This window comes from Eptatretus burgeri, chromosome 7 (genome assembly GCF_056783735.1).
Source record: "Eptatretus burgeri isolate ZD-2024b chromosome 7, Ebu_testis_v1, whole genome shotgun sequence".
Classification (NCBI taxonomy): domain Eukaryota; kingdom Metazoa; phylum Chordata; class Myxini; order Myxiniformes; family Myxinidae; genus Eptatretus; species Eptatretus burgeri.
In genome coordinates this window covers 21,571,932-21,595,881 of record NC_140967.1, presented here as the reverse complement: position 1 = coordinate 21,595,881, position 23,950 = coordinate 21,571,932, and the positions used below count along the sequence as shown (strand labels likewise).

At 44.6% G+C, this 23,950-nt stretch overlaps 1 protein-coding gene across 9 annotated transcripts in view; it reads left to right on the top strand.

Moving 5' to 3' along the window:
- Positions 1 to 23,950, top strand: part of LOC147022808 (mitogen-activated protein kinase kinase kinase kinase 5-like) — a 149,995-nt gene that overhangs the window by 18,087 nt on the left and 107,958 nt on the right. For 3 of the 9 annotated variants that reach the window (XM_085887628.1, XM_085887634.1, XM_085887631.1), the window contains exons 2-4: positions 7,857 to 7,914; positions 10,890 to 10,980; positions 15,634 to 15,698. In XM_085887628.1, coding sequence (XP_085743754.1) covers positions 7,857 to 7,914; positions 10,890 to 10,980; positions 15,634 to 15,698 — 214 coding nt within the window. Of the gene's footprint in view, positions 1 to 7,856; positions 7,915 to 8,056; positions 8,126 to 8,146; positions 8,996 to 9,249; positions 9,268 to 10,889; positions 10,981 to 15,633; positions 15,699 to 23,950 lie in introns of those variants that run through there. The other 6 variants (XM_085887627.1, XM_085887626.1, XM_085887629.1 and 3 more) reach the window with 5 other exon arrangements.

The following is a 23,950-nucleotide window of genomic DNA, read 5'->3' as shown; positions in this document are numbered from 1 at the left end:
AGAAACAATGCTGGTATTTAAATCATCGGTACCGGAAACAATGCTGGTTTTTAACACATGGGTACCAGAAACAATGCTGGTTTTTAACACATTGGTACCGGAAACAATGCTGGTATTTAAATCATCGGTACCGGAAACAATGCTGGTTTTTAACACATGGGTACCGGAAACAATGCTGGTTTTTAACAAATCGATACCGGAAACAATACTGGTTTTTAACACATCGGTACCGGAAACAATACTGGTTTTTAACACATTGGTACCGGAAACCACATTGGTTTTTAACAAATTGGTACCGGAAATTATGCTGGTTTTTAACACATCGGTACTGGAAACAATGCTAGTTTTAACACATTTGTCTTAGCAGTTAAGGTGGCTGGGTTGGGACGTTAGAGTCCTGAGTTCAAGCCCCTTTTCACTGTTGAATTAACACCAAGTGGGGTTGACTCAGCCTGTCATCCTTCCCCAAGGTCGGTGAAATGAGTACCATTGTACTGGGGTAATCACCAATTGGGGTAACTTGTGTCGGAGTGGCGACCTCTCCAGGACTGTACTCTTTGCCAATGAAACTGCCTCGGCAGCCCAATTCACCTTTACGGTGCGAAAGGAATTATATTATGTTATATGTATTTTAACACTTTGGTGCAGCCAACCTTCATTATTACAACAACCCTTTCTCAATATATTAATTTTAATGTCAATTGGTTATTTACCGCAGTTGTATTGAAAAGAGTCATTCGTTGGCCCTTCACAACCAAGTCATGTTGGCTGCTGGAAATATGGAGATCATGTAGCTCCCAGTCATGTGGAGGAAAGCTGGCTTGTGGGGTATACCCGTGTGCAGGTTATACGTGCTTGAAATTTTCCTGGAGCACTTTTTTCCCCAGGTGCGAGGTATACCAGGGGGTGGGTTATTTGCTTGAAAATACGGTAATGGATGTTAAAATGGACTTTAAAAGACCTCAGATGGACGTTAAAAGACTTGGGTGGATGTTAAAAGACCTCGGATGAATGTTGAAAAACTTAAACAAATTCCAGTGAATTCAAACATATCTATATACATCTCGACTGAAATGGTTTGGATGTATTGAAAGAATGGATGAGGAAATGCAACTGAAAATAACATATTAAAGCAAGATGAACAGAAGATGGCTAGTGGGAAGACCTAAAAACCAAATGGAAGAAAAGAGTTTGGAAAGATTTGATTGAAGCTGGAATCAATATGGAAGAAGCACAACATTCATCCTAAGATACGGAAGGGTGCAGAGCTGTGGTTCCGGCTTCACATTGCATTGGGGAAAAAATGCTTAACAAAGAATTTCTTCTTCTTCTTCTTCCTTCGGCTGCTCCCGTTAGGGGTCGCCACAGCGGATCATGCGTTATGATCCGCATAATGATTTGGCACAGGTTTTACGCCGGATGCCCTTCCTGACGCAACCCTGGTCGCCTCAGGTCAGTCAGGTCAGGTCAGGTTCGATCTGTGACCTGTTACAGGTACCATGTAAACCTGTACTAACCTGTTCCATGGTCGGGTTGTCGGCGACTAAACCGTCTCCTCCACCAGGTTTTCTGGTGAGGAGGGTGTTTGGATATGGACACCCAGCAGGATTAAAAACAAAACCTGTCAAAGGGCGGAGGAGCTCTTTGTGAGCCAACGGCCATCCATATCTAGTGCCCAACTGTGTCTGCGGACGTCCTCCTGCAGTTGGGTCACTTCTTATTAGGAGGTTGGTGGCAGGATTTGCACTCCGGACACCGTAAAACCCTTCATTCCGCAAAAGGCAAAAACGCAAAAAAAATCTGAAAACCCACACCGTGGGAGTACCTCCTGTGCAGCTTCCCTTCGCAGGGCAGCTCACCGGATGACAGGATTGGGGCAAAGCCTTCGGGACCCCCAATCTTTGATAGGAGGGAAACCACGGGGTAACATCCCTGGGTCAGATTGCGGGAGAGTGTGTCGGAGTGGTGCTGAGGTGTCGTCCACCAGACGGCGGTCTCCTTGGGTTAACCTGAGGCGGTCCCTTCGGGTGGGTGCCTGGAATGTCCTATCCCTAAGAGAGGATGATCACCTGTCTCTGTTATCATCTGAGCTCAAGCGTTTGGACATCGGGATTGCAGCTCTCTCTGAGGTTCGGAGACCGGTCAACGAGCGTATTATGAGATTAAGGATTCGTCACTCCTTAGGTGTCATTTCCCTGGTCTCTGTTTATGCTCCGACTGAGGCGAGTGATCTCACCGTGAAGGATGCATTCTACGCCACGCTAGAGTCTGTGGTTGATCAGTGCCCCAGACGAGATACACTTCTCGTCTTGGGGGATTTCAATGCATCGACTGGAACTGATAGGGACGGTTATGAGGTGTGTGTTGGTCCCCATGGGTCAGGAACTATGAACCAGAATAGCACTAAGTTCCTTGACTTTGCAAGAAGTCATGGACTTAGGGTGGCTGGTTCATGGTTTCAGCGCCCACAAGCTCATCGCTGGACTTGGTATTCCAACGCTGGCGGTGTGGCAAAGGAGATTGAGCATGTCCTCATTGACGGTCGTTGGAGGATGATCCAGAACTGCAGGGTCTACCGGAGTGCTCAGTTCCTCAATACTGACCACAGGCTTGTTGTAGCAACTCTAAAGCTGCACCTTAAATCCTGGAGAATGGTACCATCCCAGCTGAGGCTGGATGTTGCCAAGCTCAGGGATGAGAGAGTAGCTGAGGAGTTTGCGAACAGGCTGAGTGGACACTTGGGGGGTCTGGGTGCTTTGGGGGGTCCTGAAGAGTTGTGGAGCGCCTTCAAGACCACCGTCCTTGATGTTGCCGGTGGATGCCTTGGAGCTCACCGCAGGGCAAAGAAGAATTTTGTCTCTCAAGGGACACTGGATACCATTGACCAGAGTCGCAGGGCCAGGCTGAATGGCAGAGCTGAGCTGTTCAGGGAGCTGAGGCGTAAAACTGTACGTGCACTGAGGGTGGACAAGGAGGCCTATGTGCGAGGAATCTGTGAGGGGGTAGAGCATCACCTGTGGACAGGTGATTCTCGTCCCGCTTACAGGGGAATTCGCGCATTACGTTCATCCAAGCCCATCCCTCGGAGCACTGCAGTTCGAGCAGAGAGTGGTAGGCTCTTGACAGAGGAGTCTGAAGTGAAGGTCCGCTGGGCCGGTTACTTTGAGCGGTTGTCCCAGGCTGATCCCCCAACTGTTGAGTTGGACGTCAAGGGTGTTACAATCCCTGTTGCTGACCCTTGAATCAACTGTGGTCCACCTACGCTTGTGGAAACACGGGCTGCGGTGAACCAGTTGAAACGGGGCAAAGCTCCAGGGATCTGTGGCATCCATGCCGAACTTCTCAAGGCTGGTGGAAATGCTGCACTCGTGTCGTTGCATGCAGTTTTGTGCTCTGCCTGGAACACAGGCATCATCCCAACTGACTGGAAGAGGGGCCTTGTTGTCCCTCTCTGGAAAGGGAAGGGTGATCGCCAAGACTGCAACAACTACCGAGGGGTGACGCTGCTCTCAGTGCCGGGCAAGGTCTTTGCTCGGATAATTCTCGATAGGGTTCGCCACCATCTGCTTGAGCACCAGCGTCCAGAGCAGTCAGGCTTTACACCAAAGAGGTCAACGATTGACCGTATCCTTGCACTTCGTGTCCTCACCGAACGCAGATGAGAGTTTCGGCAGGGGCTGCTTGCAGCCTATGTTGATCTCTGTAAAGCGTTCGATTCAGTGAATCGGGATGTCCTCTGGAGGATTCTTGGTCTTCGTGGGGTGCCACCAAAACTGATCGATCTGATGTCTGAACTCTACTCTGGTACTGAGAGTGCTGTGAAGTGTGGTGGTACCATCTCTGACTTATTTCCAGTTGTTACTGGAGTTCGTCAGGGATGTGTACTTGCCCCCACACTTTTCAGCACTTGTATGGACTGGATTCTAGGGAGGATGTCGGAGAGATCAAGTTGCGGTGCGTCTTTTGGGAATGTCAAGATCTCGGACCTTGACTTTGCAGATGATGCAGTCATCTTTGCGGAGACTTTAGACATCCTCTTGGGGGCCCTCGAGGTGCTGAATGAGGAGTCGGAGCCGTTGGGATTACGGGTTTCTTGGGTCAAAACTAAGATCCAGGCTTTCGGTGACATATTGGATGCTGCTGTCCTGTCTGTGTCTGTTTGTGGTGAGGATGGTGAGGTCGTGGAGAGATTCACTTACCTTGGCAGTGATATTCATGTCTCTGCTGGCTGCGAGTCAGAGGTCAATAGACGTCTGGGTCGGGCCTGGGGAGTCATGGATTCACTGGATCATGGGGTGTGGCGCTGCCGGTACCTGTGCGGGAGGACGAAAGTCCGAGTCTTCAGGTCCTTGGTACTTCCAGTCTTGCTCTATGGGTGCGAGACTTGGACTCTGACCAAGGATCTGAGACGGAGACTTAATTCCTTTGGTACCAGGTCTCTTCGGAGAATCCTTGGCTATTGCTGGTCGGATTTTGTGTCCAACGAGCGGTTGCTGAGAGAGACTCAGATGAGATTTGTTACCTGCATAGTCCGTGAGCGTCAGTTGCGGCTGTATGGACATGTGGCTCGTTTTCCTGACTTTGATCCTGCTCACCAGATTCTCTCAGCGAGGGAGTCTCATGAGTGGAGGAGGCCAGTGGGTCGACCACGTGCCTCATGGTTGCAACAGGTTGACCATCATCTTAAGGAGATGGGGATGGGCCTGGCATCTGCCTGGGGGATGGCCAGACGGAGGCCCCTGGAGTACCGGCGGAAAGTGGACGCAGCGACGTGCTGTTCTGGTACATGCTCCCATACCTGACCTGACCTGACCTGGTCGCCTCTTATGACACAGGGATATCTTAACAAAGAATGTAGAATCTTAAAATGATTCAAACCCTTGAAATACGGATTTGCTTGATGAGCCATCATCACAGCACTGTGTAGCCAATCTCCTGTAAATTTCATCAACTTAGATCATTTTGTTGATAATTTTCACAATTATTTTCAGTTCCACGGCCAGTTTAGGTAGCTAACCCCCGAAGCGCACTGTTAAATCGAACCACGAACAAGATGTTGTTTTGTAAGAAAACTGAGCTGTATCAATCGCTCAACATGAGGCCACAACACTGCAACACAGGCAGCCTGGAACTGCCACACCACTTATAGCCATGGCCAGGGCACATCACTTCCGAAACAATATGCATATATTTTCTATTAATAGTGGCCCATTAATACCACTGCACCCTCTTTAGTTTCTCATTTTTTGCCATCTTGATTTTCTGAAAAAGTGTTAAACCTGAAAATGTGTGATTATGGATATCTGTTACCAGCAGTTTAATAGCAAACGATGTAGCTCTTCCATGAACCTTGACACTCCACACAAAAACAATAATAAAAGAAACCCGTGTTTTTGTTTTTTTTTATATAAAAAGGAAAAAAGGGAAGCTTTTTATTTTTGTGCTGGTTGAAAGAGCTCAAAAATGGGGTTGTATTTGTTAGCAGAAAAGAAGTTTTTTTCACGAGCAATCGAGGCAGCGGTCTGTTGCCTATACAGCACCCATGTTCAATTTACATTTTGTCTGATTAAAAAATATATAATTTCCCCCATAGGTTTGCATTATTCTGAAGCAACTTTTACTCAATTTTTAGCAGAATCTCGCGTAGCGAACGCTGCTCATAGAGAGCTCGGCGTTGTTGTTGTTGTTCTTCTTGTTCTTCTTGTTGTGAAGACAAAACCTTTATATTAGGACTCGGCTCCTTTATATACACGATCCGGATCTCCTTTAATACTAAGCACTTGTACACATCCTCGCATTAAGGGTGCCTTTTGAGCGCGTCTATCATGAACTTTTAAATATATTCGGACATTTGATTTAAATGTTTCGAAAAGTTCACGTTACTATTTAAAGATTATTCCATTTAATATATTGTAATTTCGTAAATACACGATATTTCGTAAATACGTAAATACACTCTGACGGGTCTCGCTATTGGCTTAATCAAGGCACGTGACGAAATATCGGAAGTTTTTTTTTTTTTTTTTTAGCCGACAAAACCTTTAGGACGCTGCTCTTGGACACATTTGTCCTTGTTTTCTCTTGGAGTGTTTCCATGTTTCAGGGTTGGACAGACAGACACTGCATTAGCCTGAAGAAAAAAAAAATATATATATATATATATATATATATATATATATATATATATATATATATATATATATACACACACACACACACACACACACACACACACACACACACACACACACACACACACACACACACACACACACACACACACACACACACACACATATACATACATATACACAGTATACTAGCAGAAACCTGTTTTCCACATAATGTAAAATGTGACTTCAAGACCTCAACTCTTCCATCTCCTTCCCCTTCTCTCCACTCCACTCTTTCCTCCCCCCATCCTCCTTCACCCCAATTCTCTCCTCTCGCCTTCCCCACTCTCCCCGCTCCAACCTCCCTCCCCCTTTTTCAATTTTTCCCCCCAATCCCTCTCCCCTCTCCCTCCCCATATTCTCCTACTGTTAGGAAGAGCTTTCAAAGGGGTCCTATAGAGTTAGAGTATTTCAAAAGCTTTCAAAGTAGTACCGCAATATATCCCCCCCTATCTACTCTCTCAACCCGTCTCCCTCCTCTCCTCTTCCCCACCCCTCCTCATTTCCGCCGTGGCCGGGAAGAGCTTTTAAAGGGGTCCTATACAGTATGCATGCATGCATCATATTACTAAATGTCCTTCGAGGTGTTCCACATAAAATCAAAAGAAATCCAGAAAAAAGGCAGACAGTGAAAACGCAAGAGGACAGGACCAAACTCCTCTCCCCATGGCTGGAAGAGCTTCAAAAGGGGTCCTATATAGTATGCATGGATCTCACAAAACAGCAGCAGTGACCCATTCATTTTCCCCCAGATTAAGAAAAAAAAAGTTCATATCTCCCAATTTCATTCAGAACACTTCAAGGGACCTCTAAAAATGCAAACACACGTCGAATAGACCTTATGAATAAGCAATCTCTCAAGGGGACAGATCCGAGAGCCACACATCTATTTTGTTATTAAAAATGCATTGTTTTTGTCGAAAAACATCTAATTTTGTCTGATTTTTTTCGGGATTTGTTTTATTCGTCTTAATGTCAGCGACAGTCAAAAAATGATATCGCATAAAATTATATTATAAGAATAAATTGTGGGATAGCCCAAAAGGGTTTAGCTTTGTGAGGCCTCAAAGCATGGGAAATTTTAAAAATATAATAAAATCAAAACCTGAGACCCCACAAACACACCACTTCCCTTATACTTCTCATGAGACACTCGTCTCTCCAAATATCCACATGCACACCCAACAACTTCAGATCAAGCATGTACATCACATCCTTCATCTTTGAATTGCATTCAAACATCAATGAGCAATAATGAAACAAGATAATTAAAATGTACATTGTACACTCATGTGAAAACCAAGTGTAATTTGAGCTTTGCCTTCCAGCATTGTCCTGCTTTATAATCTACAGTCAAGTTTTGGTGCTCCCTGTCTCCCATTCTCCGACTATCCCCCTCTGCTTCAGCTGTTTTCGTTGAAGATGGCATACTCATTCTTTTTCATCATATTTGCTATTGTTCACGTTATTGGCTTTCTGCAATGTTGACAACTGCTAACATCGAACACCATTTACCATTGATCTCCAAGCACATGGAGAACAGTTTACTCTTAATTTGGGCCCATAAATAACGCACAGGCCAAAAGTGTGGTCTTCATACAACAAAGTAATTGCTTGAGCAAATTTTGGTGTTGATGGAAAAAAAAAATGGAAGACCTAATCTTTTCTTATCATTCCCTGTAGGCTTCGAATGTGCAGACTGGAGAACTGGTGGCTATCAAGATTATCAAGATCGAGCCAGGTGAGTTTGTAAATACAATAAGTATGACTATCTTATAAGTCATATTTACCAAAGATTATTCTTGGTGTTCCTCGATTTTTTTTTTTTTAAGTGCTAAAGAAATACTCTTTGATATTACACTCAGGAGTAATATTATTTTCAGCTGTCAAGACCATTCGTCACCTTGGTCATGTAACGGATGCCGGGATTGATCGAGAAATACACCAGTTCAGTGAGCAGCCATGATGGAATTATTTTATTATACATACGCCAAACCAACACAGCATCAGCCTGTCATTAACATGGTGTTGTGGTTTTGGAAGACCGCGGGAGTTACATCCAACACATGAGGAACCCTGGAGTTTACGTATATCAGTAGTATTTTGTTTGGATAGATTACTTTTCCCCATGTATCCATGAACAGGGAATGCGTTGTGTTTGTGTAGCACGTTCGAATTCCCTTTGTAACTCTTCTCTAGATCCCCTCTCTTCTTACAGCTCTTTTTATGTTTCTCCCCATCCCTCTTAACCTCCCCCTCCTCCTCAGCACCTCTTTGCTGTGCATCCATACACACAAACAACATGCTTTACAAAACCAATATTACACCGACAAAACTCAGGTTACCAATTGCTGCATCATCGCGCTCGCTTGAGTGCCATTCCGTCCTGTGCGGTGCCGCTTAATCGTGCTTGAGTGCCATTCCATCCTGTGCAGTGCCGCATCAAAGTGCTTGAGTGCCATTCGGTCCTGCACAGCACCCGCATCATACCACTTGGCTGCCATTCGGTCCTGCCTGGCACCCGCACTGATAAACCAACGAGCGCAGCTGAACAACAGCAGCACTCCAATGAAAAGGCAGCACCCGTGAGGCACAAGCTGCACAGAGATGCTGGTTGACTCGAGGCCACGCCTGGGCCAGAGGCTTTATAAGTCCGGGCATCCCAGGCCTCGGGGCTGTGTCCGTCCAGGGAACAAGACAGCCAGGAGTCCTCAAGGAACAAGCCATGAGAAAATGAGCCACTGTGCAGACGGTATCTGTTGGGAGCGTTTGAGCGAGCTGCAGAGCGAGAGCTGACGATCTACGAAGCGCTTTCCCTGGAGGTGTCGGCGATTACTTACTGACTTGCACTATCTTTCTCTTGCATTCCATATTTCTAATCCTTCACTTGGAACGCACAAGAGCATTCAGCAATTGCCAATCCTCAATTCACTCAGAGCTGCTTTACTGATTCGCAGTCACAATTTCCTCTCACACATTACGAAGCATTCACCGCATTTCTTCCCACATGACGCATTACACCATTACCCTCTCTTCTCCCTTCCCTCTCCCCTTTTCACGTTGGGACTACCATAAGCAAGCAGAGTTACATCGGGTGAGCAAGGGGTCATCAACGAGCCCCACCTTCTGTATCTGTCTCTCACTCTTACTTGTCTACTTACCTGGAATAAATGAGGAACCTATGTATGTAGTTTCATCATAAGGTGACTGTATAAGGGCATAATGCTTTCTTTTGTGACACTGCATTGTTTGTAAATAGTGCTTTATTTGTAAACATGACCATTCGTTTCCAACCAAGCCCCATTGACTCTTTCTCTATTGGTTAGACACTTGTGTGTAAACAGTGGATTGGGGTTTTGCTACTGTCAGAGACTACCCGACATCCTACTTACGGTTCCGCTTGGCCATTCTTGATCCATCGGAGTGGCGCATCGAGAGCACAGTTCCCTCTCTGGGGAAATTAATTTGTCAGGAAGGTTTTGCAGGAATTGGACGCGAGGACACCACCTAAATTAATCACCTCGGACAGTGTCCTTGGTTGCTTAGCAACCCGTCATGCCATGGAGTTACCTGTGGTTTGTCAGCTTCATAGTCAAAGGTCAGGAATCTGGTCCGAGAAGTCGCTCATAACCCGGCCGGAAAACTCTTAACAATATGTATGGGATCTACTTCCTCAACAGGTTGCCATGTGTGTCCCTTTGTTTTATTTCTATACAGTTCTATACTCTTGGGCCGATTGCCTCGGAATTTGCTCAACCACATTAAGTCGGACGCAGAAGGTCATTGTCAAAATAAAACAATTCAAAGAGGCCATTTGGCTCATCATTGCCATGGTGCACTCCAAGGTTAATTTTTGCTCCACCTTTAAACATCAATCTTGTTGGTGGTTTACTGAAGTCTAAATAACCCGATATTGATCCGGTGACCCAACTTGCTCTAATATAATATGTACATTGGTTTCTATATGGATTTTTTTGGGGTAATTATATTTTCTGAGCTGAAACTCCACCCTCAAGCTCTATTTTTGTCGATTATGTTGCGGATTGTATCTTCTTATTCTGACCGTTTGATTCAAAATATGTGATGATACTAGGATACCATCTCATTCTTCCTTCTGACTTCTTTTTTTTCCATCTTCTTCTTCCTTATTTTTTCTCCTATTTTTCATGGCAAAAATCCCTTCTACTTCTACGTCAAAAAAATATCATCATCAGAACTCTTGCTTCTCTCACGACCACTCACCTTCATAAATGCTTGTATTCCTTGTGTCATGTGTTGGCCCTTTCTTGAAAGTGGACTTACAAGCTTTTTGCATCATTAAGTAAACCTTTTTGGGACTCATTGTTAAAAAGGAGTACATTGTGCAGTATTGAGAAAGTAATTGATTAAATTGTTTGATTCTGACCCTGGTCGTCATATAATGATAAGAACAGCATTTATCCTGGTATTGCCATTGTTATCATTATTCCTATCAGAAAAGCCAAATTTTACATTTTGATTTTTGTCAATCTTTGCATTTCTTGCAAAGTTTCACTTATCGTGCCGTGGTGAATTTATTTATCATTGCTTGGAAAATGGAACTAACAATTGTTTCTTTTTTGTTTTTTTACAACCCAAAATGTTTTCATGATCTTCAATTAAATTCCCAACATCACTGTTATTTGCATATTTTGCTTTTTGAAGGCAGCTGTTCCATGGGTTTCTTTGCCGTTTTAGGTGATGACTTTTCCGTAATCCAGCAGGAAATTTTGACCATGAGGGAGTGTACACATCCCAACATAATCGCCTATCATGGAAGCTACCTCCGGTAACCTCAGTTACTTCTAATGATCAGTTCCACACTTCACCATATATACAGTAATGTACTAGCAGGGATACCTGGCATTGCCCGGTGTTGATCTAATCCTGTTGGCGTTTTGAAGAAATCAGATTTTGTATTTTTTTCTATTTTTTGTGGGGCCTAAAACTCTTCCCTTCACCCACTAAGGAATGGGGTCAGGGATCATTTAATATTACCTTTCACATAGCTACAATGGTTTAGGTACGAGAGAGTAATTAAAAAAAATTAAATCAAAAAGTATCCAACTTCAAAACAAACAAACAATTATTTGCCTGAAACACTCCCCGACACTCACCGATGAACCTCTGAAAGTTTGACGAAGATCCGTTTCATCATCACTGAGAAAAATGGCAGACAAACCTCTCTTATGGTATCGATTAGCAAATGCCACCCGTCGCTTCACTGATGGGAATACCAAGAGAGAGAGGGGGTATAGCAGAGAGAAAGCTGGGGGGGGGAGAGAGAGAGAGGACGGGGATAAGAGAGTTAAGGGGGGAGGGGGGGAGAGAACATAGGAGGGCAGAATGAGGAGGGTGAGAGGAGGAAGGGGGAGTGAGGAGGGGGGTAGCTAAGAAAGGAGAGAGCAAGGGAGGAGGAGGAGGAGAGAGACGGGGGAGAGAGAGAGGAGGTCAGGGAGAGGAGGGGTGGAAGTGGAGGAGTGCGATGCCTCACCACACGTCGCTATACCCCTGCGAGGGAGGTGGTGTGAGGAGGGGGAGTGAGAGGGGAGAGAGAGAGAGAGAGAAAGAAAGAGGTGTGGGAAGAGAGTGCTTCACTTTATGAGTAGGGTGAGCGAGCAGGTGACAGACACAGTGGAAAAGAGAGAGAGAGATAGAGATAGAGATAGAGATAGAGATAGAGATAGAGATAGAGATAGAGAGAGAGATAGATAGATAGATATATTGGGGGGGGGGAGGTGAAGAGATGGTGGGGTGGGGTGAGAAAAATAAAGAGGGAGGTGAGGGGTGGGGTTAGCAAAGAGAATGTTGTGTTATGCCTTACAACCACACACACACACACACACACACACACACACACACACACACACACACACACACACACACACACACACACACACACACACACACACACACACACACACACACACACACACACACACACACACACACACACACACACACACACACGCATATACAGTATCAATATCCAAGCACTTCCCGATTTAAGTCTTAAATGTATTTCTGAAAACATTGTTTAAATGGAAATAATGTAAACCAGAACATCAAAATCCCATTTACTTTTATATGTATTAAATGGGAATGTGTTCTTGGCAGAAAAAAAAATTGAGTCGAAATTTTTCAAGAGTAAATTAATTAAAATATTATTACAATGAAATACTACACATAGGGGTCTGGTTGTCTTATTATTTTTCCTTGCAGCACAAGGCTGCGAGTACAGGCCCGTCGCTAGGGGGGGGGGCATTTGGGTGCAATGCCCCCCCATGGCGCATCTGGTGCCCCCCCACTTGTACGCCACCCATTTATGCCCTGTTGCACCCTGTGAACAACTTGGTGTAAAGGACGAGCGCCCACTGTGAACTCCTTGCTGTTTAAGAGTTCACCTGTGTGAACGAAAACCCTTATTCTAGATGTTCAACGTGGTGAATAATAAGGCCTTCTTGGATAAACTGTTCTTTAATAATATCCTTCTTTGAAAAAAGAGATAAGTGTGTGCTTCCCAGCGCATCTCCAAAAGCAATTGGCAAGACAATACAGTCCAAGACGACAAGATAAAAGATAATAACACAAGCACCAACACCAGCAGCCAAGACCTCGTGTCGAATGTCGATGTTGTGGGTGGTTATATATATATATAACCTAAATCTTCTAAATCTTGTGTCCCAATCCCATCGCCCTCTATACCCACCTTACCCAGTCAAACCCAGCTGTTCCTGGACTCTGTGTCCTTTTCTCCTGACAAGGTGGAGAGCTTGCTGTCAAACCTCGAATCAGATTCTGCAAACGGTCCAGATGGCATCAGCCTACGTGTCCTAAAAACCCTCTCTCTGTTCTATTCACCCTCTCATTTGCTCAAGTTCATCTGCCATCTGCTTGGAAATCAGCAAACATTACCGCTCTGCATAAAAAAAAGGTGCAAAAACAGATCCTTGGAATGACAGACCAATCAGCCTTCTCCCAATCATCAGCAAGGTTATGGAATCCATCATTGCTTCCGACATAAATCCTTCCTCTTCTCCAATGGCTTGATTTCCGATCATCAAATTGATTTCAGACCAGGGCACTCTAACCTGGACATGCTGTTTCTACTTTCCCAACAATGTATGGAGGTCCTTAATGCCAGACATGAGATCTGAGCTATCTCCCTAGACATCATGTACTTTTGATACGGTCTGGCACCCCGCCCTGCTCACCAAACTCTCTTTGTTTGGTGCCCAAGGCAATCTCCACTCATGGCTCATAGACTTCCTCTCCTGTCGCAGTCAACGTGTGGCCCTTAACGGAGTTCTCTCATCCCCTCTTCCTGTCCAGGCTGGAATTCCTCAAGGTAGTGTTCTGGGCCCTGTGCTTTTTCTGTTTTTCATCAATGATCTCTCCAACTCTCTGGAAAATCATCTTTATCTCACTGGCAGATCTGGATAAAATCACAAGCTGGTCCAACACATGGAACATGTCTTTCAACCCTGACAAATCTCACACTCTCACTATGTCTCTCCGAAAGGACCATCTGGAGCCCCCCCCCACCCCGCATAGATTTTCTCAACAATCCTCTTGAAGAAGTCCTTTCCTTCAAGCTTCTGGGTCTCACTTTCTGCCATGATCTTTCCTGGGAAAGCCACATTTCTAAGCTGGCCTCCAAAGCCAGTCGCCCACTGGGCATCCTCTGTCGTGCATCATCCTTCCTTGGCACAACTGAGCTCCTAATGAAATACAAAGCTTTCATCCACAGCCGGATGGAGTACTGCTGTGCCCTCTGGGTTGGTGCTCCTGCCTCTCGCCTTTCTCGGCTTCATGCTGTGGGAACCAAGGCATTCAGGATCATTGGTATCTCCCGCGATGAGGCTGTTTTTGGGTTTGTCATTCTCTCACCAAAGGTAAGTTGGTGGTGTTTCTGTCTTCTACAATCTCCTCTCCGGCATTGCCCCCCTCCCCCGCTGCTCTGTCTGCTATCTGTCCCACCAATATTTTCCACTCAAAGTGCACCAGCAACCCCCTTCTGTTAAAGCTCATAAAAATCAAGAATCACTGCTTACCTTCACTCTTTTATTCCTCCTTTTTCCTGTCTTTGGAACAAACTTCCTCAATGTCTTCAATCCCACTTTTCCCTCCAGGTCTTCAAAACAGTCGTTCACCACCACCTCTTATCTTCCCCCATCCAAAACCACGATCTTTTTTACCCCCACTAATCCACTTCAAACCCACCTCCTTCAAATTCCCTGCTTTCCTTCCTGAAAGTCCCTGTCTTGTTCACCCCGTGTACCCTTTCCCATCCCTCTCCCTTCCATAGATCTCTTGATGTCTCTGTTCCCCACTGTTTTGTGCTTCCCTCTCCTGCCCCTCATTCTGTGTGTTCACTCTTATATGAGCCTTGACATTGTATATTAAAAAAAAAATGACCAACATCTGTCCAGAGAGACGGCCTGACCTTTTGTTTGAGAACCAAGGCTTTCATCCACTGTTGAGAGCCCAAAGTTGAGTGGCTGGGATGGAAAACAAACTCATGATCAGAGATGAGGATATTTATGAAAAGGAGTGACGTCAGCTGCAATGATGGATTCCTTGACTTTTTCTGATAATTGCAAGCAAGTTAACTGACATGTAGTTCAGAAGATCTATTTTTGTAACCTCCTTGTGTATTGGAGTAATGTTAACTGTCTTGCAAGCAGATCGGAGGTAGCCGAATGTGAAGGACAGGCTCAATGCAGAGCTGATACTGGATAACTGAGAGCAATCGGGCAGGATTTGCGAGCACAGCCACTGTCGCCATCTGGGCTCATTGCCAAGAAGAAGTCAATGCTGGCGCCAACTCTCTTTACCTTGTTGGGTTAAAAAAAAAGGTCACAGTGTCCAGGAGGTAGTGGGTTTGAGGAGGTATGGTGGGGACAGAAAGGGATGGCTTCGGCACACAAGCTTTGGATCTACGAGAGTGTGTCAGGTCGAGATAGAGAGGGATGGGTTGCGCATATGAGATTTGGAAACGAACAGTGTTGAGACATTCTGCCTTTTCTCAAATGTAGTCAGCTGTAAGTCCAGTTTGATTTTGAAGACGTTTTATTTCCATACGTACACACATTTTGGTTCTTCATGCTGACATTATAATATTATGTTGATTTTCAGCTTCAAATATTTTCCAATACCGGTATTTGTTAAGCTGTTCCTTGAACACTTCCGTAACACTTTTACGGTTATCTAATCGAAGCACATTTCACTGCACAACACGCCTTCCCAGTGATTCGAGTTCCATGGGGGGTAAAGAGAGTTTATTCTCATAAACGAGTATCTTTGTGACAAACAGGAATGAAGCAGTGTCATGAAGGCTGCATAAAATATCTGTGCTCGAAGCAAGTTTGTTAAAGCTCCTTGTTCAGTCCAACAAACGGCTATTGAAGTAAATAATTGGATTCTGCTTTGTGGGATGCAGACGAGACAAGCTTTGGATCTGCATGGAGTTCTGTGGAGGAGGCTCGGTGCAGGACATTTACCAAGGTAGACATGTGCATTCAGTGTTTACACCCGTACTTTTGTGTTTTTCAGAATGGATGATCTTTTGTGTATGGATTTGATTTTGCACAGATATAAATGGAAAGGGAATCAATTATTGTATTGCAACTCAAAGCAAAGCTAAGCTCTCATTGGTTATTCTGAAAGCATTTACAGCCACATTGTCAACACCCATTAGGAGAATTGTAAACGGAATTCCTTCATCTACTTGGAGGTACTTGTATGTATCTTCCTGTTGTAGCTTTCATATGGTGGTACTGGTATTGAACTCGATATAGCAGGTATTTTTGTAAGCATTCCCCAATTGAAGCTCCGCCCTTGGTTATTATATTCATACTAATTATTATTATTGGCTTATCTGGAATTGGAATTGCAGATAAGGTGTTCTCATTGTGTACCATCTGTCCGTCCGTCCGCCTCCTATTTCATCTTCTCTGGCCAAACCGCTGGGCCAATCCAGCTTAAATTTGGCAGCAATGTTCCTCTCCTGACTGGTAACGGGACTTGCAAACTCGTTCCCGTCACATGACTATAAGTAGGTCAAAATGGCCGACATGGTAAATTTCATCAAAAATCTTCTTCTCCAGATCCACCAGTCAGAATGCTACCAAATTTGGGTTACAATATTAGGTCAGATTTTGATGTAGTAGGGATGATAAATGGTAGGCTTAGTAATTTTTTGGGAAAAATCATGTAAATTCCATCAAAAATCTTCCTCTCCAGACCCACCATCAGAATGCTACCAAATTTGAGCTACATTTGGACAGGGCCCAGATAAGCTACAGGTCCAGTGGTCCTGTTGTTTTGATTACTACAATCATTACATAGTGAATTCTGTGTTTGTTGCAATATCATTTGCATGATAAAAATTTGAGCAGAAGCACAAAATTAGGACCGCCTGTCCTGAAGCTCACCTGGATCAAGAGCAACAGTCACTCAAACCCCCCGCAGACCTCCTCAGAACCTGAATTTTTTTAATGCCATGAACAGACTTTGGTCCATCATGGATGATGAAGGTTGTGGTCAAGTTTCATTGAAATAGTGCTTATAGTTTCTGAAAAGAGAGCAAATACCTATTTTGGGAGGGTCAAACCAAATGCCACCCCCACTCTCCCCACAGACCCCCTTAATGAGCACAGATTTTGATGCAGTCAATACACTTTAGTACATGACAGGTGATGAACGTTGAAGTTAAGTTTCTTTGAAATCATATGTGTAGTTCTAGAGAAGAGAGAAAATACCTATTTTGGGTGGGGGGGGGGGGTTCAACCCCCTCCCCCCATAGACCTTCTTCATGAGCGCACATTTTGATTTGGTCAATGTACCTTTGTTAAGCATCAGATATGAAATTTGTGGCCAAGTTTCATCAAGACCGTGTGTTTGGTTCAAGTGATAATGACTGAAGCGTTTACGGACTGACTCACTCACCGACGGACACTGCTCGATCGCATAAGCTCACCTGACTAAAGTCCAGGTGAGCTCAAAACGATTTCAGTGCACACTACCGATCAATCCCTGTCTATCCTCACTCTGTGTCAATAATGTTTGTACTTCTTTTTCTTCTTTCCCAAAACTGCCCACCTTCCTCTTCCTTTTTTTATTCTTTCTACACACACACACACACACACACACACACACACACACACACACACACACACACACACACACACACACACACACACACACGATGTACTGACAACACGATGGAGGGATACAGGAAGATATGCCGGTGGTTCGAACCCTGGCCGAGTCATACCAATGTTCACAAATGGTACATGCTGCCTCCTGGCTTGACGATCAGCAATTTGAAAGGATAGAGCATGGTTTAAAACCAAAAACCATTGGTTGGCAACTATTGTGCAGACTTTATGAGCCCAATGGCCTCCTCCAGCATTGAATGTTCCGTGTCAGAGAACTCATATTATTATATAGTGAAGACTTGGCCGTTACTTTGCAGGATGTGTGGGAATCGGGAAACAGAGCATGACCGATATGGACTTGACAAATCAACAGCAAGTTTTATAGGATTAAAAAACTAGAGGGGGAGCACTCGGGAGAGTGCAAAACCTCCGCCGCCAATACTGTTGGGTCACTCAAGTGAACCTTAAATCTTATTCATTAAATATGTCAACAGTGCTGACAGAGTTATAGTTCTTTTCTCCAACATTTTTTTTGGGGGGGGGGGGGTTGAAAATCACTTAAAACATGTAAAAATGCAAAAAAAAAAAATCGATATTTTGTTTAAAAAAAAAAGTTGCAAAATTTTTTTTTTCTCAAACTATTTTTTTTGGGAAGGGGGGTTGGAAATCACTTAAAACATGTAGAAATGCAAAAAAAAATTCTTTTGGGGGGGGGTTGGAAATCACTTAAAACATGTGGAAATGCAAAAAAAAATTCTTTTTGGGGGGGGGGGGTTGGAAATCACTTAAAACATGTAGAAATGCAAAAAAAAAAATTTTCTCAATTTTTTTTGGGGTGGGGGTTTGGAAATCACTTAAAATATGTAGAAATGCAAAAAAAAATATTTTTTTCTCTAACAATTTTTTTTGGGGGGGGGATGTTACCAAGTCCAAAATTTAATGGCATGATCCTTGGATCATACCTTACCCCCCCCCCCCACCAAGTTTCGTCGAAATCCGTTGAGGAGTTTTTCCGTAATACTGTTCTCAAACAAATAAACAAACAAACAGAAAGGGGGTGAAAACAGTAACCTCCATCCATCTTCGAAGATGGCGGAGGTTAACAAGTCAAAGGCTCAAGTATGAGATGCCTTTCATGCAAGATTCAGGCTCGGTATCGAAGAAAGTTTTTGCTAACTCAGTGTTCCAAAGGTGTACCTGCGTTGCACAATGAGAACATGAACAAATTTACATTTGCTCTTAATACAGCAAATATCAAGTAATTTCAGGAAGTAATTTCATGCTAGAAAAATAGTTATATTTATCAATATGATCAATTATTTCATTCTAGTTTATAAATACTTTTACATCTTGCTGTTTCATATGCAGCCTGCAGCTGCTGGTTGCATCATTTTATGGAAGTGTGGTTGTGCCACTGGTGCAGTTGTCCCTGTTACCAGTAAGTTAGTACTCATTTTGCCGACCTCGGAAGGATGAAAGGCTGAATCAAACCACCTGGTATTATTTCAACGGAATGACAGGGGCTCAAACTCAAGACCCTAAGATCTTCAACCAGCCACCTCCAATGCAGTATTTGGTTTTCCGTTTGATTATGTTTGTACCATAATCCTGATGCTGTGTTGACTGCGCTTCCCCACTGACAGACCGCTGGAAGCTTGTATCTGTTGTTGCGTTTGAGCCTGGAGAGTAACTCCTGAAATCTATCCATCCATGTTCTTCTTGACATCTTTGTTCTTTGTTCCTTTCACATTTCTTTCTAATTTTTCACAATTCGCTTTATTCATTTGAATTCGTGCTTTTTCTTTTCTTTTATCTCTTTTACTCCCTATTCCTCTCATTCTTTATCTATCGAGTGAGAAATGAATTATTGCAGAAAATTTTCTGTAAGGTTCACTTAGCTGCACCTGGATGGCTTTGAGGATAGTGAAGTAGCGGTTGAAACCCGAATCCTGTCCAGGTTCCTCCTGATGACTCCATATTTGCTCTTTACTTCTTCGGGTCCCTTCTGATGACTCCAATACAGTATTTGGTCTTCTGTTTGATTAACCGTTAAACCACCACTCGGCTTAATCGTTCTCCTAATAATTATAGTATAGTTATGATTAATTACTGAGAATGCCCCATTTTGGTTATATCCTTGTCAAAACCAAACCTAAGTTTAATTTCTCAAAGGAGTAAAAAAAAAAAAAAAAAAAAGTGATAATAATTCTTGAAATGATGAACAAGACTTTTTGGGTGATTGAGAGAAAAAATAAAACTTCTACTTCCTCATGTTCGGACAACCAATGGGGTGAAAATGTATCCCGAATCATGTTTAAAGTATAATACTGTTACGTGGAAAGAGGGGTAGGGGTCCATAGTTAGATTGTGGTGAAAAAAGCATGGACCATTTGACCGTGGAGCTTAGATTACTAAGCTATAAGGGAAGTTGTCAGAGTCAGTCGTGTTGTAAAACGTGCACTGAGGAGCCAGTCAGTGTTAACTTTAAGACAGTGTTGAGTAAGTTTGTTGTGTAAAACCTCCTGTTTTTGAGCGAGGCCCGGTGAGGGCTGGGCACAAAGGCACAACTGGAAAGCACATTGCGCTTTTGGAGGAAACAGCATGGACTGTTTTGCCGGCACACCGCAGGCCATGGCGGCAAGATCAGCTGTGGAGCCTTGGAGGGTGGGGGTGGTTTTGGGGGAATGTAAGAATTCTTTTTATTGGGACTGCCCCGTAACTGCCCAGAAGATGTCACATCTTGGCCATGACACAAGCAGATGGCCAATGGGCGGGATGGGCGGAATGGGCGGAATGGGCCGCCTAAAAAGACAGTGCCAAACTATGATTACAGCTCACTACGAGGGCGGTAACCATGCCTGATCGTGGAAGTTCTGGTTTTGCAGTTCCAGTTCTGGTTTTTCAGTTCTGGCTCTGGTTTTGTGGTTGCAGTGGTAGTTTTGTGTTGGAGTTTTGGATTTAGAATTTGCATTGGGATCCGACCTTAGCAAAGGCAGCATTCCTCTCCTCATTGCCATACTTCTCTTCATCCCTTCCTCCCACCCTGTGCCGCACCAGCCCTGTGCAACACCAGCCTCCACGGATTCACAACGAGCTCGGGCTTTACTGCATGGATCCACAACCAGCTTGTGTCTTGCCTCAAGCCCTTGCTCGTTCCCCATTGTTGTGCGAGTCCCTGTATTTATTTTTGGTGCCATAGTTGGATTCGGCTTAAGCGTTTTATTTCCTGTCATTGTACCTGTGTGTGTGCCTGAGTGCCTGGTCTGTTCTGATTATTTATTTATTTGCATCTCATCTCTCCTCTCCCATATACCTTCAATAATGTACTTTGATTGTGAAGGAACATTTTTCCTGTTTTCCTGCCTTCCCACACGAACACCACCAGTTTCAGCTACATTGGGTGAACCTTGAGGAATCCGAGTAACTTTGAATGCTGTAACATCTTAAACACCGTTTTGGGATCCGTGGAAGTATTTTTAAGACCTCCGGCTAAGAGCGACCATGTTAATGATGCCTCGACAGTAGCCCAAAGGTTAATGGCCCCAATTATTCCCTCCATGTGGGGTCAGTAGGGGAACGATTTAGGCCCAAGTCTTTCACAAATATGCTGGTGAGTTATGGTGCTTCGACTGAAGGTGATTTCAGCAGGAATTTGTAACTTACTAGTACGTGCCTGTAAAAATAAATAAATATTCAAACCACGAGCAACAAACAACAACCACACAGGCCGTTTCTTCGCTCTCGTGTGCCCGGACGTGCGTGACCCGGAAGTTGGCATATTATTCGCAGTTACGATTATTCGCAATTTAGTTTTAATACCCAATTATTCAATTAGCACCAAAGTATTTTACCTTTTCGCAATGTCATGGCAACGAAAAACAAAAAGAGAAGAGAAGAGAGAGAAAAAAAAATTTACTTCCTGGTTCGGAACACACCAGCACTCTGATGTTACCGAAATTTATGCACCGTCTAACATGAAAACGATCATAACTTGGGGCATTGTGTTTATCTATAAATGCGCATAAGAAATCGAGAAATTATTAGAATACACGAAGTCATCACTATCCGGAAGCTGCTGCTCTTCCTTCGCTCTAATTGGTTCTTCTGACCACGTCCTTGTTAAAGTGGACATCTCTCTGGCTGTTATCAGAGAACCACCTCACCGCCGTCGAGTCTGGCATTTCACTCAAGCCGACTGGCAGGGTCTCCGAGCAGCCATCAAACTTACAGACTGGTCTCCTATCACTACTTTCTCAAACATCAACTCATCCTGGGAATTCTTTCAAAGAAACTTGCTCTCCCTCATGCACAGATTTATCCCCTCTCGTGTTCAGTTGTCTTACCCTTCCTCCCGCCCTTGGTTTACTGAAGCTTGTGGCGAGGCAGTTGTCCTGAAACAACTTGCCTTTGCCTCATGGAAAGCAAACCCAACTGAGGGCAATCTCAGTTCTTTCCACAAAGCTCGGAACAAGTGTGTAGCTACCCTCAGGAGAGCCAGAAAACAACATCTTTCTCATCTCAAGTCTGAACTCTCAAACCTCTCTCCCTCCTCAAAATCCTGGTGGCGTTTAATCAAATCTGTTTCTGGTGTATATTCCCCCTCCATCCCCTCCCTTACCTCAAATGGCCGCACTGCTGATTCCACACGTGATAAAGCTGAATGTCTAAACTCGGTGTTTGCAGCTAAATCTTGTGTCCCAAACCCATCACTATCTCTACCCACTTTACCCAGTCGCACCCAACTGTCCCTGGACTCTGTATCCTTTTCTCCTGACAAGGTGGAGAGCTTGCTTTCAAACCTCGAGTCAGATTCTGCAACCGGTCCAGACGGCATCAGCCCACGTGTCCTCAAAGCCTGCTCTTCTGCTCTTGCTCACCCTCTCTCTGTTCTATTCACCCTCTCATTTTCCCAAGGTCATCTGCCATCTGCTTGGAAATCTGCTAACATCACTGCCCTGCATAAAAAGGTGCAAAAACAGATCCCTGTAACTATAGACCAATCAGCCTTCTCCCAATCATCAGCAAGGTTATGGAATCCATCATCGCTTCAGACATGAAATCCTTCCTCTTCTCCAATGGCTTGATTTCCAATCATCAATTTGGTTTCAGACCAGGTCACTCTACCCTAGATATGCTGCTACTGCTCTCCCATCAATGGATGGAGGTCCTCAATGCCAGACAGGAAATCCGAGCCGTATCCCTGGACATATCACGTGCTTTTGACACAGTCTGGCACCCTGCCCTACTCACCAAACTCTCTTCCCATGGTATTCAAGGCCATCTCCACTCATGGCTCGCAGACTTCCTCTCCTGTCGCAGTCAACGTGTGGCCCTAAATGGAGTTCTTTCATCCCCTCTTCCTGTGCAGGCTGGAGTTCCTCAAGGTAGCGTTCTGGGCCCTGTTCTTTTTCTGGTTTTCATCAATGATCTCTCGGACTCTCTGGAAAATCCTCTATTTCTCTTTGCCGATGACTCCACCCTCTGCCGTACCATCGGTCATCACTCAGACCGGCAAGCAGCAGCTTCTTCGCTCACTGCAGATCTGGATAATATCACAAACTGGTCCAACACGTGGAACATGTCTTTCAATCCAGACAAATCTCACACTCTCACTATGTCTCTTCGAAAGGACCGTTTACAAAACCCCCCCATCCACTTTCTCAACAATCCTCTGGAAGAAGTCTTTTCTTTCAAGCTTCTGGGTCTCACTATCTGCCATGACCTTTCCTGGGAAAGTCACATTTCTAAGCTGGCCTCCAAAGCCAGTCGCCCACTGGGAATCCTCCGTCGTGCGAAGTCCTTCCTCGGCCCTCTTGAGCTCCTGACCACTTACAAAGCTTTTGTCCGTAGCCTGATGGAGTACTGCTCTCCCCTCTGGGCTGGTGCTCCTGCCTCCCACCTTTCTCGACTTCACGCTGTCGAAACCAGGGCTTTTAAGATCATTGGCATCTCCCGCAATGAAGCTGAGTCTTTGGGCCTCTCACTCAATCACCGCAGGTTGGTCGGTGGTCTTTCTGTCTTCTACCGACTCCTCTCCAGCCTTGCCCCCCCTGCTCTCTCTGCGATTTGTCCCTACCACATTTCCACAGGGCGCTCAAGGTCCGCCAACAACCCCCTTCTGGTAAAACTACCAAAATCACGAATCACTGCTCATCTTCACTCTTTCATTCCTCTTTTTTCCCGCCTTTGGAATAAACTTCCTCACTCTATTCTTTCCCATTCTTCCCTCCAGGCTTTCAAAACAGCTGTTCACCACCACCTCTTATCTTCCCCCATCCAAATCCTCGATCTTTTCTACCCCCGATAATCCACCCAAGCCCACTTCCTTCAATTCTCCTGCTTTCCTTCCTGAAAGTCCCTTTAATGTCCATCTTCCCCTCGCCATGTTCCCCGTCCCATCCCCATCCCTCTCCCTTCCACAGTTCACCTGTGTCTGTTCCCCAATGTTTTGTCCCTTCCACTCCCGCCCCTCTTGTCTCATGCCTCATTGCTGTGAGTTGTGTGTTAGCTCTCATACGAGCCTCGACCAAGGCATACAAAAAAAAAAAAAAAAAAAAAGCCCGTACGTTGTAACCCGTAATGGCGAACGCAGCTGAG